Here is a 14,579-nt window from a genome sequence, read left to right as displayed (position 1 = left end):
TTAGGGGCCAAGACTTTAAATCGAGATATCGGTCTATATGGCAGCTATATCCAAATTTGGTCCGATTTGGGGCAAGTTGCAGAAAAATGTCGAAGAACCTAACACAACGCACTGTCCCAAATCAGACAATAAATGGGCCTTTTATGGGCCTAAAACCTTAGATCGAGAAATCGGTCTATATGGCAGATATATCCAAATCTGAACCGATCAGTGCCAAATTGAAGAAAGATGTCGAAGGGCCTAAGACAACTCACTGTCCTAAATTTCAGCAAAATCGGTTAATAAATGTGACTTTTAGGTGGTCTCACGCGAGCAGCTGTTAACAGCCGGCCAGGTTTGACAGTATTAAGATGACAGATTTTTATTTGCATTCTCTTTGTTGTTATCTTCTTTCTCGCAAATTCTTTGCACATGTATGCACACGTATACACACAAGCACACAAATTTCTTTACCTGTGTTGGCAAAACGTCGATCAGCAAGATGGCAAATTGCACCATATACCTTTAGTTGTTTCGCCATGGGCGGAGGGTATACAAAGTTATTCATGGTACAATTAAGAAGTAGTGTCATTAGCACAACAACAAAAATCTACTCCCAACAAAACTATCTTGAGTGGCAAATGCTGACAATTGAAATGTCAAAGTGATTTTAGAAATGAACGTTGTTTTACAATATTTATTCTTCAAATGTGTTTTATTTTCATCATTAAAACACTGTTTTGTTGCTTATGTGTGAAATAGTGGATCAAATAGAACATAATTTTTAAGATATAAAAAATAGTTGCTGTGTTGTTAAACCTTTGACATTTAAATTTACTGCAAAATCACAACAAAAATAAAAAAAATTGTATTCAACTGTTCCCATGACCTCACCTTATAAGAGCATCCTGAAATTTATCTAGCAAAGACCGTTTTGCATTTGTTTGAACGATTAATCTTTATTCGCTATCGCACGTATTTTGAATAGGTGCAACCTAAATAGTAGTATATAATATGACCGCAAGATTACAGCGACATTTCTGACAGCCTTCAATAAGACATCAAAGAAAGAGCAATACCAAACAAATATGATGGAAATTCTTGAAATTTGATGAAATTAAAGACAAAATTTGAACGTTATAGACAGGCTTGTAACAAATAATGATAGTTGGCTTCTAACGAAAATGAAAAACAGACATTTATTGTGTTTACACTCGCCAAAAACCTCCTAAAAACACATTTAGCTATGAGCAAACCATGCTTGTCCTAGGCGTTGTGTGTATGACGATATTTACTAGGGCTATTCAATAATTCATTTCAATAACAGAACTGAACGAGAGCGGTCAACAATATAAAACCAAAAAACAGTGAAACAAAAACATCAAAAATTCGACAAAACACTAAATTCCAACAACACCAACTACGTTGTAGCACACACACACACACCCCTACACACGCGAATGAATTGCAATAAATTTGACAAGAAAAAGTCTAATCAGAAGAGGAGAAAAGCAAAATAAAAAATGTTATGCAAATTCATTTGGCAATGAAGAAAAAATAAAGTGCATTTCGCAAAAGGAAAATTGAAGTAATGTAGTGGAGCAAAAAAAAATCTCCACAAAGCCAAAGCACATGGACTAAAAGAATTGCGCGAGTACTCCGGGCAAAGTCGAGTTTATTTAATAATTTCTTGTGAAAAATGCTATAGATTTGGCGCCTGTCCAAAACTGATGCATCGGAAGTGAACAAAAAAGCTTACAACGGCATCCAAAAACAAAAAAAAAGAATAATGTAATGAACAAGTGCATGTGTAATTTTCATCATTTTTCCGTGGATCCCAAGGAAAACAAGACATTGTAATTTCTGTTGACCATAACATATAATTACATAATAACAAAAAGATCTTTTCGAAGAAAGAAAATCTGATAGAAAATTAACGAAAACAACAGATTTGCGTTTTGCAAATCTGTTGTAAATATTTGGCATCCAAAATTTTGTTGCTTTTGATGTGGTCAACAGAATATTTATAAGGAAATATTTTTCATCTCTTGTGTAACCCTGTGCCAGAACGTGGAACGCAATCATACGGCAAGATTCTCACATAATTGCTAGGGAAAAAATCACCGAAGAAACATTTAAGCGAACGAATTGCTGCTGACAACAATAAACACGAAAAGTTAACCTCTTTAGCAAGTATTGCGTCTTGGGAATAACAGTAACAACAACAACAAAGATAGTAACACCACAAACCATCCCACCATCCATTGGCGTGTTTGTAGCCTCGTGTAATAAAATCCGAAGAAAATTCCGTAGCTTTACATCAAATTTTTCTTGCTTCAGTAGTCATAACAATTTACCTCGTATTATTTTCTTCATTTAGCTGCATTCTTTTTTTTCGTGTGTCTATAATCGCTGTCGTTGTCATTGCGGTGCCATCTGAGATCAAGTGTGTGTTTTTTTTAAACAATCAAACAAAAAAAGCAAAAAAAAAATACTTGCGATAACAATTTCCACTCACTTTGGCAGCAGCAAAAGCAAACACCATACTCTCGTGGAGTGGCCGAGTAATAAAAGAAATAAAACTAAAAAACACACAAATTGAGTTTACCGGTTTTCGTGTTGTGTGTTTTGATTTCTTGTCCGCTTCTTGTTTGTTTTTCTTTTTTTTATCGAAGAAGCCGGGTTTTTTGGTTTTGTTTTGCTATTTGAAAACATAATAATAATATAACACATTACCACACACACACCCACACACAATTTTGACATTTGACTGTGTGAGTGTCTATGAGACGTGAATCGATTGTTGAATTCTTTGGGTCTTTTGAAAAAGAGCTAAAGTGAAGCAGACATATTTACTGTGCGCACTTCGCACAATTGAGCAACGTATTTATTGAGAATGTCCCAGGGACAGAAGGAAACCATCATACATTTGGTTGCTGGCGGGTAAGTTTAAACATGTTTATAGATTTTTTTTTTCAATTGTAAAATAAATTTGTTGCCGATTATAGAGCACGCTCCGAATTTTCATTAAATTTAACAATGCTTTTCTCTTTGACACCTTTTTTTGTAAAATTAGCAACTAGTCTTACCTTGTGACTAGTCCTGTCAATTGCTGGAAACATAAATGCAGCACGTATTGTTAAATAAAGATATATTATTGGGTTGAATGGGTGATTTTGATTTATGACTGTGTGCCGTTAGACTCGGCTAGGGATCCCAAAGTCGACCTTCAACTAATAGATTAGTCGACATTTTGTGTAAAAAAGTCGAAGTCGATTTTCAATGATTAAAAAGTCGAATAATCGATTTTGAAAGATTTCTATTCTGCATTTTATAATATTTTCAGAATATACATATTTACTTACAATGTCTTATAAGATAAATCTTATGCATTGCAGTACACTGCTCACACACTTTTTTCTAGATCAATCTTAAGATACGGTATGTATTGGTCCTAAAAGTTGTCTATTATGCTTTTGTAGCTAAAAAGCCAAAAAGTATTTACTCTAACTAGTTATCAATCTAAGTCTTGAAATTTTGCGTTATTATTCAGGCTTTTTATACCCATCACCATAGGATAGGGGGTATATTCATTTAGTAATTCCGTTTGCAACACATTGAAATATCAATTTCCGACCCTACAAAATATATAAATTTCGGATCGTAAAATTCTAAGACGATCTAACGATATCCGTGTGTCTGGCCGTCCGTCTTTTGTAATCACTACAGCCTTAAAAAATTGAGATATTGAGCTTAAATTCGGCACAGAAAAGTCTTTTTGATGCACGCTGTTTAAGTTCTTGAATGGGGCAAATCGGACCATGTTTGTATATAGCTACTGATAAAGGTTCTAATGCATATAAATGCTCTATTTTTTATCAGATTTTGCTGAAATTTGAAACAGTGAGTAGTTTTAGGCCTCCCGATATCTGAACCAAATATGGTTCTGATCGGACTATATTAAGATATAGCTGTCTGAAGCCTATAACAGGTTTATTTTCTACCCTATTTCACCGAAATTTGAAACAGAATTATTTTAAGCCCCCCGACATCCTACCTTAACATGGTTTAGATGGGACTATATTTGGATATAGCTGTCATATATACCGATCTCCCGATAAAGGGCCCGAAGCCCATAAAAGCTTTATTTTTTTATCCGATTTCGCTGAAATTTGAATCGGCACGCAATCCGAACTAAATATGGTTCAGCTCGGACTATATTTGCATATAGCTGCCGTATAGACCACTCTGCCGATAAAGGGTCTGAAGCCCATAAAAACATTATTTATTACCCGATTTTGCTGAAATTTAGAGCCACTCACCATCTGACGCAAATATGGTGGTTGTTGTTGTAGCAGTTTAGTGCTTCATTCTGTTGACTGTCAAGACCCAGAAACTCTGCGACTAAGTTGGGGTGCGTCCACAGGATCCCGGGCCTCGAGAGTGTTTAGATTTCTAAACATGGGATATTAGTTGATGTGTGTCATGGAAATGTTTTAGCCTTGAGAACGAATAGATAAGATACTTTCCATTTTTTGTTTATTTTAAAGGATAGTTTTAAGGGCAGGCATAAATGTGATAAGAGTTTATATTTTTACCTAGCCAACGCATCGCACAGGGATAAGTGGAAGATAGTTTTTAATGTGCGTAGATAAGGAAATAGTTAGGGATTATCAGAAAACACAGCGGTCTGAATGGCAAGCATATGGCTTGCAGCTGGACAAATTTATTTAGTATCTGCATAGGATGTTTATCGTCTTTGTTTATGATCTTATTTTCCCAAAGTGATTATTTTAGATTTGCCTGCCTTTCTTAGGATATTTAGTTTGTAGTTAGTTTTAAGTTTATATATAAGGATGAGATTTTGAAGAAATAAATGAGTATCAAAAAAGTACTCCGGGATTAAACTCGTTTTATTCAAGAGAGTCTGGCCGGGCAGTTAACCAGGTGCGGTCCCTGGTTACAATCGGGACATATATCTTGCACTTCGGCATCATTTCTTGCTCTGTAGGAGTTGAGGCGGTTTCATCTGCCAAAACGTAATTGAGCCAGAATTACTCTGGTTTGCCGGGGGAGGTCAATTTCTTTAGGTGTAATGGGAGGCGGTCGTTCTCCAAGGACTATATTCACCCGGTAGTTATTTACCGCATCTGCTACCGTGTCGGCATGAATGTTGTCTAGACTTGCTTGATATGCCGCTTGACCTAGAGGTTCTCTCTTGTAGCGCTGAACCTCAAGCTCTAGATCATATATATCTAAGGCTTCTGGGCGGTGGATATCTTTCCACAGGATGATGATTTGGATAGTCTCTTTGATAACAGCCCAAAAGGTATTGCTTAGATACCATGTAGTTATGTCTTCGCACTGGTAGGATCTTTGTCTTCTGATGGGGGTGGTCCACATGAGAACTGATAAGACAGCCCGTCGCAGTTCGGAGGGCGGCATTCTGACAGCTATGAATATTATTCCACTGCGTGTCACAAAGCTGACGAGACCACCACTTGCTTTGTACGTTGTCAACAAATTGTGTAACAAATTTCCTTTTTGAGCTGAAGACAGTAACAGTTGTCGGTTATATAGGGGCTGTCTATAGATCTAGTTTGAAAATCGTTTTTATAATCGACCTGAACCTGACTGTAGATAAAAAAAATGTTCTGTACTATGTGTCAGCTCTTCATTTTTAGAAGCTGCAGGGCGATTATAATAGTTAAGAAACATGTTTTCGGATTTTCTCCCCAGGATTCGAAGCGGCGGCAAGTAACGTAGTACAGATATTTTTTTCGTGCATAGGCGGGATAATTTCAAAGAAAAACTACATGGGACAATAAATTGACATATCTTCCTTATAAAACGATCAGCCAATTCGATTATGTAGGGTGCAGAAGAATCATATTTCACACTTAAGGTAGTCATTTTTCGCAAAATATTTTCATTGTAAAAATATTTTCTTGGAAGAAAATAAAAAATTCGAAAGGTAAATATTGAAGATTTTTTTTTTTTAAATATTTCATTGTACCCAAATGTATGGTCAAAGCCTTCAGAACTAATAAAATTCTACGATAATCAACGCTGCTGATAGATTGACTGATAGATTTCGAACCTTAATCACTATCTTCAATTGCCTTAAATACTGTACTGTGAATAAAGGAATTCGAAGAAAAAAAATAAATGGTTTCAATCGAAATACTTATTTTTAAATGCCAAAATTGTGTTTTCATGTCTTTAAAATTGTTCACTTCATTGCTGAGATTTTTTTCTACAGATAAAATTTCAATTAAAATAAAGAAAAGGAAAATTCATATAGAATTATGTCTTACCGTTATTTTTTGTTCAATATGTCTTTCAGAACATTTTTATAAAAGGTTTTTTTGGAAAAAATTCCATGAAGATTTTGGTTTAAAGCAAATTGCCTGTTTGTGCCTACTTAATTTGGTCTTGAAGCAAATTTTAATGATTTTTTGTTTGAAACCATCTCAAAAATTTTATTTTTTGAGAAAATTAAATTGCTATGCGCTCTTTAAAGAAAATATTATTAAAATTTTTGTTTAAGAATATTTATTGAAATTTGTCATTAGAAAAAATTTTAGGAAAATTTTGTCGTTTGAAAAGATCTTAATGAAATTTATTGAAATCTTTGTTTAAGAAAAAATAGTTTCGGTAGAGGCCAGGCTTGAGCTATATTTTGTCATATTTCATTAAAATTTTGTCTGTAGAAAAGATGTTGTTGACATTTTGAAAAAAAACATGTAAAAAGGCGTTAAGTTCTGCCGTCCAAACTTTGGATACCCAACACCTTGGGTATATACGTAAACCACCTTTCGTCAAAATCCGGAGAAAATCGCATACCTAATGTTCCATAGCATTTATTTAGAAATATGTTCCGATTTCGACCAAATACTAATAAGTACAAGACCAAAATATTGGTCTTTTGAGTAGCTATATCTAAAAATAAACCGATCTAAACCATATACAATATGGATGTCGAAAAGCCTAACATAAGTCAATGTATCAAATTTCAGTTAAATCGGATTATAAATGCGCCTTTTTTGTGGCCAAGACTTTAAATCGAGATATCGGTCTATATGGCAGCTATATGCAAATCTTGATCGATCTAGACCAAATTGCAGTAATATGTGGAGGGGCTTAACTTAACTCTCTGTCCCAAATTTCGGCAACATAGGACAATAAATGCGGCTTTTATGGGCCCAAAACATTACATCGAGAGATCGGTCTATATGACAGCTATATCCAAATCTGGAGCGATCTGAGTCGAATTGAAGAAGGATGTCGAAGGGTCTAACCCAACTCACTGTCCGAATTTCAGCGACATCGGACAATAAATGCGTTTTTTATGGCCCCAAAACCTAAACCCGAGAGATTGGTCTATATAGCAGCTATATCCAAATCTGGACCGAGATATCAAGGGGCTTAACTTAACTCACTTTCCCAAATTTCGTCGACATCGGACAATAAATACACCTTTTATGGGTTCAAAACCTTAAATCGAGGGATCGGTCTATATGGCATATCAAATCTGATCCGATCATGGTCGAATTGAAAGAAGATGTCGAAGGGCCTAAGACAACTCACTGTCCAAAATTCAGCAATATCGGATTATAAATGTGGCTTTTATGGGCCTAAGACCCTAAATCGGAAGATCCGTCTATATGGCAGCTATATCCAAATCTGGACCGATCTGAGCCAAATTGACGAAGGATGTCGAAGGGCCTAACACAACTCACTGTCCTAAATTTTAGCAAAATCGTGTAATAAATGTGGTTTTTATTGGCCTAAGACCCTAAATCGGCGGATCGGTCTATATGGGGGTTATATCAAGGTATAGTCCGATGTAGCCCATCTTATGGACAAAAAAAGAATTTGTGCAACTTGATCTGGCGATTTGAGGTTTTGGGCCCATAAATGACATTGAGTTGTGTTAAGCCCTTCGACATCCTTTTTTCGCCCAGATCGGTCTAGATTTGGATAAAGCTTCCAAAAATACGAATATTTTTTTGTTCAAAATTGAACAGTGACTTGTATTTATTAGACCACCCAATGTCAGTGCCGAATTTGGTCCAAATAGGGCCATATTTCGATATAGCAGTTAGGGGTGCATAAATTATGCATTTTTACCGGATTATGACGAAAGGTGTTTAACATATATACCCGAGATGGTGGGTATCCAAAGTTCGGCCCGAGCGATCTTAATGTATTTTAACTTGTTTTTATGGGTTACGTTGGGAAAATACATTGCGGCATGCACATAGTTGTCACTTATGCGTTATGTTGAGCTTACAATCCGCGTTACTGACTAAAAATACACCTTATCGCCGCTGAGAGTCGAATCCATCTCGGCACCCCTTTCGCATTACTTCGAGTTGGCTCTCAAATTCGTGCATTTTATCACTTGCGTCCAAGATCCCATCGTTAAGATTACTTACGCCTCGTCAAGATCAATTTTCTTTAGTCTTAGGACGTCTTTGCAGTATCTTGCTACTGCGGTTCAGTTGTCAATATTTCCGATCACATCCATCACGTGCAGTGGAAGAAAGTATGTTCAGTGTCATCCAGGTATTCTACATTTTCGTAGAGGCAAAAAATGCAGTGCGGCATTTCCCAATTTTGTGCAAATATTTCCTAAAAATCCTTATACGGACAACATTTGCGTTATGTAGTAGTATGACTCCTATATAAAAATGTCTTAATATTTGGGATCAGTTTCACGGTCCATCTCCCGTATGCTTCGTTCTCCCACCGTATCTGCCACTTTCTTATAGTCTTCTCTTATTTCCTTTCTATTGTAGTTCATTGTTGTTCACTCTCGATTTGAAAAGTGCAGAGCGTTCTTCGACGGGGCTACGGCCGTGCCCTCCACCATGGATAGCATTTGTCAAGTTCTCTGTCCGGTGTCTCTTCTGGATCGATTCGTTCCATACTTGGTTTGGATGATAGAGACCATAGTAGAAGTCATTGTGCAAGATATCAGGGCAGCGCTATAGGAGGTCAAGGCGTACAATCGGGAGGGTTATGAACCGATTCAGACCATATTTGGGAATGAAGATCATGGGTGAAGTCGTCCTGCAAAATTGCAGACAAATCAGACAAGCACTGATCCCAGCCATACTTAGGAAGTGCCATAAATGTCATAAAGGAAGTCATCGTCCAAAATATCAGTCAAATCGAATAAGAATTGCGTGCGCTTAAGGCTCACGAAGTGTAATGGGGAGATCGGTTTGCATGAGAGCTATATCAGATTTTGGACCGATTCGTATCACACTTGGCACATGTGTTAAATGTCATAGAAAACGTTATAGTACAAAAATTCATCCAAGGCTCAAGAAGTCAAATCGGTAGATCGGTTTATATGGCAGTTATATCACAACATGGACCGATTGGACCATTTACAATCCCAACCGACATGCTCTAATTAGAAATATTTGTGCAAAATTTCAAGCATCTAGCTTTTCTCCGTCGAAAGTTAGCGTGTTTTCGACAGATAGACGGACGGTCATGGCTAAACACATTGTTGGGTTTCAGACCATTATCTCGATTAGTAACAAACGGAATGACGATGTTAGTACACCCCAGCTATAAATAGGTCTAATATTATCTAATAAAAGTATCTCGAAGCCGATTACGCTAAACTGTGAGTTCCACTTCCAGCTCTGGGAAATTACGCCTCATCTAAGGTATTTAACAAGCTGGTGCAAAGCAACCGGCTACTGTATTTTCAATATCACAAATTTTCCTCTTAACAGCACGTACATATGGGGAGAGTAAAGCGGCGAATGGAATATTTTCTTTCGTCATTCTAATTTTTAACTTTACCATCATTATTTTATAGAACGGAGATGAGCAAATACACACACACAACATGACATATTATTAAGTACGTGCACCCATGGGCTTAGATATTTTGTGCAAATAAGTTAGTGTGATCATCACTCCGATCAATGGTGCTAGATGTCAAAGATTCCTTACCGGTCGAACATAACGCCTCTTCATATATTTGTTTTCAACAATTTTTTCTTTAAAGGCGTAATAAGTAAATCCATAATTGTACTTCTTATCGTATATCTGGAAAACTGTGTTGCACTTTATTAGCAGTTCTTATCATGACTTTTTACTTCGTTAATATTTAAAGTTGGTTAAAGTTGTTCGACATTACAAACAAAAATATAACATCAAGCTTAATTTGTATAATAATAACAAGAAAATATCTAGCAAAAAAAAGATAAAGGAGGCCCTATACCACTGCATTTTTCTGTGACCGCACTGCTCCAATAAATACTCTTAAGGCTGTAGTAGTTACAATCTTTATGAATTGTGGTAAGGACTGGTTTCAAAATGAAAAGAAATCCCCTTTTGTAGATGGTAGCAAGCCACCAGAGGCTTTGGTCTGTCACTATCACAATGGACTAAAAATTGTCTAAGTTAATGGGATTTGTTGCAGAATCTAGTCGATGAATCTAGAAATAAACAGGGTAGTCGTGCCTGTAGAAGGGACGACAGTATCTCAATCAATATTGGTGGCGTAACTGTGACTGCTCCCAATAGATGTCCCAGATGGTTCATCCGTCAATTTATTGTGTATCCCGAGAGTGACAGAGCTAGGAGGAGAGCCATTCGTCGTATTCACGGTTTCCGAGCAGATGGACAGCCATCACAGTTAACCGTGGACGAAGTTACGAATATCAAAAAGACGGCACAATTTACCGTGGACGAAGTTACGAATGTCATCCGTGACACAAAGTTATCCCGGGCGTTGGGACCCAGGCGTCTACACTAATGGTGAAGAATCTTGATCTACCTGTAGTCAAGTACCTTACAATTGTTCTCAACCTGTCTTTGAAAACTCTTATAGTACCCGATGTATGGAAGAGGGGAAGAATAATTCTGCTACTGAAACCTGAAAAGGTCCCGAGTAAGGGGGAGTCGTACAGATCGAGTTCCCTTCTCTCAACAGTAGTCAAAACGCTTGAGGGACTACACCTTCCAAACCTCGTTAGAGAATTTCCATTCGTCGAGCATCAGCACGGATTTCGAAGATTACATAGCACAACAACTGTCATCACTGCAAACATTTGCTGTGGCTTCAATCAGCCCAGACCATGTGATAGGACGGTTCTCGTGGAATTGGGCCTATCGAAAGCATTCGAGACGATCAGCCATGGCAAACTCTTTGAAGACATCGCCAATACGTCCCTCCAGCCAGGTCGCCAGTCATTTGTGGAATTTAGGGATAAGATCGAAACACTGTAAAGTGAAACAAGGAGTTCACAAGACGGGGAGATATCTCCGGCACTGTTAAACCCTTAGCTATCCTCCATTCCACCCCCTTTAGACGGCAGGTATACGATTGTACGATCATGGCATCAGGCCCCCCACCCATTGATAACATCTGCGATAGGTAAAACAACTACCTCAGCACATTTGCCTCTTATTTCGCTGCAAGAAATTTGAAGATATCTGCCACCAAATCACTACATACACGCATGTTCACTACATACACGCATGAGGTGCGTAGATAGCTGAAAGTTTTGGTCGACAGAATGACAATTCCGACCATCAAGTGTCCCAAAATACTTGGTGTCACAATTGGCCGGTCCGTGGTATGTCATTCAGCACCAGTGTGGTCTCGTTAGCTCTTTGACACACAGTGGAATAGTATTCAGAGCCGTTAGAATGCCCCCTTTCGAGCTGCGACAGGCTGTCTCCTCAGTTGTCACGTGGACCACCTTCATCAGGATACAAAGATCCTACCAGTGCGAAGACAACTACATGCTGTCTAAGCAATACCTTCTGGGCTGTTATCGCAGAGACCATCCAAATTATCATCTTGTGGATAAGTATTCACCGCCCAGAGCGTGAGGTTCAGCGTTATATGAGATCTAGATCAAGCGGCGTATCAAGCGGGCCTAAACAATATTCATGCAGACACGGTAGCAGATGCGGTGAATGTGGTCCTTGGAGAACAAACGCCTCCCATTACACTTGAAGAATTTGACCTCCCCTGGAAAATCAGCGCAGTTCCGGCTTAATCACGATCCGGCAGATGCAGCCGCCTCATCTCACACAGAGCAAGGATTGATGTCAACGTGCAGGATGTATGTCACGATTGTGATCAGGGGCAACATGGCACACGTCATCTGTTTAACTGCTCAGCCAGACCCACTTCCCTCTGGACTAGAGCTGGCAAACTTTTGATAATCGCAACATTCGATATTTTTGATATTTCTAATAGTAAATATCAAATTTCGATAGTATGAAAATGAGAAGCAAAAATCAGGAGATATCAATGCACCGACCCAATAAAACCAAATTTAATAAAGTCAGTTGGAAGCCATTTGAAAAATCATTGTACAAAATATTAGCCTCAAAGGATGATAATTGCGACCTCTGTATGCGCAATGTAGCTTATGGGATAGATTCAGTGTCGAATCGCTTATTTTTGTTCAATTAGTCGGACATCCTCCTCAGTCTACCCTCCGTATCCATACCACGCATAATCGAACTGTGGCCGCCACCATCCTCCATGCCGAGCTCTCTCAGCCTAAGAGCGATCCTGGCGACGCAGTTCCAAATATAGGCCTCAATGGATATATGCATATCCAGTATCGCCTTCAGGCCTGCCTGCGGTGCGGATCTCAGCGCCCCTGTGATCCCGACGCAGGACAGTCTGTGGACCTTCTCGAACTCCTTCGCACGCGTCCTCTTCCCTACGGTGTCCCACCACACCAGTGCTCCATAGGCCAGTACTGGTCTCACGATGGCCGTATACATCCAATAAATCATCTTGGGAGTCTCCCCCCACTTGCTATCGAACATCTTCCTGCAGTAGTAGAAAGCGCACAGTGCCTTACGGCTTCTTTTCTCGGTGTTCCTCTTCCAGGACAGTTTCGAATCGAGGATTAGGCCTAGGTACTTCGCCTCCTTCGACAGCCGCAAAGTGACCCCGTCCAAGGACGGGAGTCTGTAGGTAATTTATCAATCGATATTCAGACAAAAAACCAGTAAGGAATGGCAAAAGTCGGTCGGGGCCGACTATATAATACCCAAACACCATCTAGTGTACGTATTACTTTTAATATATAAAACTTATCTCCAAATCTGACAAGGTCAAATACTTAGTTGTGATCATGGACAGGAAACTGAATTGGAAGTGTCACATTCAGGAGCGTACTGAGAAGGTTCACAGATGTTGGGCACTATGTAGACGGGCCGTAGGCTCGAAATGGGGCCTGAATCCTAGGATAGTCCACTGGCTCTACAGGAGTGTGATTAGACCAATAAAGTGCACCATAAGGACCATACAACAGGTTCAGAGAAAATGTTGTCTTGGCATAGGCGGAGCGATGAGAACCACGCCCACTAGGGCACTGAAGACTTCTAGATATCCGACCCATTGACATACAGATTAAGTGTGAGGCAGCCACTGCGGCTATGAGACTTAAGACGATGGGAGAATGAATTGAGGATGGGAGCAGCTCATACCATCGCGGTATAATCGAGGCGACGATAGGAAACCTGGAAGGAAGGGAAGAGGTTTCCGATCGGATACCTAAGTTGAACCTTCAAGTCGAGTGCGAGGCACTGCTGCCATCGCCACAGTCTTGGATTGACGGAACCCTAGTATTACCATCTGGAAGATCATGTTACACGGATGGATCAAAGCTAGAGGACAGAGTGGGCCTGGGGGTTCACATTGAGAACCAAGGGACTGAGATCTGTTTTAGACAGCCTGACCATAATACGGTCCTGCAGGCGGAGATCCGGAAGATCACGGAATGCGTGAAGTGGTGTGGTGCTAACGCGAGGACATCGATTGTGAACATCTTTACTGACAGTAAAATTGCCATACGGTAAATAACAACCAGGACGGTAAGGTCACGAACAGTCTTGCAGTGTAAGAAGGAGATTAACGCCTTCTCTGAGAATGGGAAAATCCACATCGTTTGGGTGCCGGGCCATAACGGGGTAGGGGGAAATGAAAGGGCAGACGATTTGGCGGTGAAGGCCAGAGGACTGCTGTCAATAAACTTGGTTAACCCGAAGCCTTTCGAGTCGACGCAGTCCGAGTTAAGGGAGTTGGCGACGAATGCGCATGCAATATTGTGGAACAGCGAAACGGCCGGTAGAACGGCGAAAATCATATGGGGGATCCAGATCGTGAAAAGACGAGGCTATAACTGAAAGTAAGCAAGAAGGAGGTCAGTATAGCTATTGGTATCATAACGGGACACATAGAACTACGAGCTCACTTATGTAAAATCGGCGCGGCAAGTGATAGCATTTGTAGGTCATGCGGGGAAGAGAATGAGACGTTGGAGCATTTCCTTTGTCATTGCCCGGCTTTCGCGTCCAACAGATACTGGTACTTCGGTGGAGACACAATATCAGACATAAACCAACTTAGGGGAGTGGTATTGAAAACAAATAAGGATTTTGTAAGTAGCACGGAATTCCTAACTTAAAATTTTCTTTTTAAAGGTTACTTTATAGTTTTTAGAGCGCACAACAAGCCTATTACTGGCTTAGGTGTATGTCCATAGTGGCATGGGGCGGATTAATATCTGCACCCTCTTTTCGACCTAACCTAA

The 14,579-nt window shown here is 39.3% G+C and overlaps 1 protein-coding gene across 8 annotated transcripts in view; it reads left to right on the top strand.

Annotated features, from left to right (window-relative positions):
* The first annotated feature begins 1,147 nt into the window (after window positions 1–1,147).
* Window positions 1,148–14,579, top strand: part of LOC106093748 (mitochondrial carrier protein Rim2) — a 78,637-nt gene continuing 65,205 nt past the window's right edge. For 2 of the 8 annotated variants that reach the window (XM_059364839.1, XM_059364831.1), the window contains exon 1: window positions 1,148–2,922. In XM_059364839.1, the coding sequence (XP_059220822.1) occupies window positions 2,876–2,922 (47 nt within the window). In that variant the 5' untranslated portion in view covers window positions 1,148–2,875. The remainder of the gene's footprint in view (window positions 2,923–14,579) is intronic. The other 6 variants (XM_059364838.1, XM_059364835.1, XM_059364837.1 and 3 more) reach the window with 6 other exon arrangements.

The sequence above is a fragment of the Stomoxys calcitrans genome, chromosome 3, assembly GCF_963082655.1.
Source record: "Stomoxys calcitrans chromosome 3, idStoCalc2.1, whole genome shotgun sequence".
In the NCBI taxonomy this organism is placed as follows: Eukaryota; Metazoa; Arthropoda; class Insecta; order Diptera; family Muscidae; genus Stomoxys; species Stomoxys calcitrans.
The sequence above is the reverse complement of the archived record's forward strand: the minus strand, read 5'-3'. Positions and strand labels throughout refer to the sequence as shown.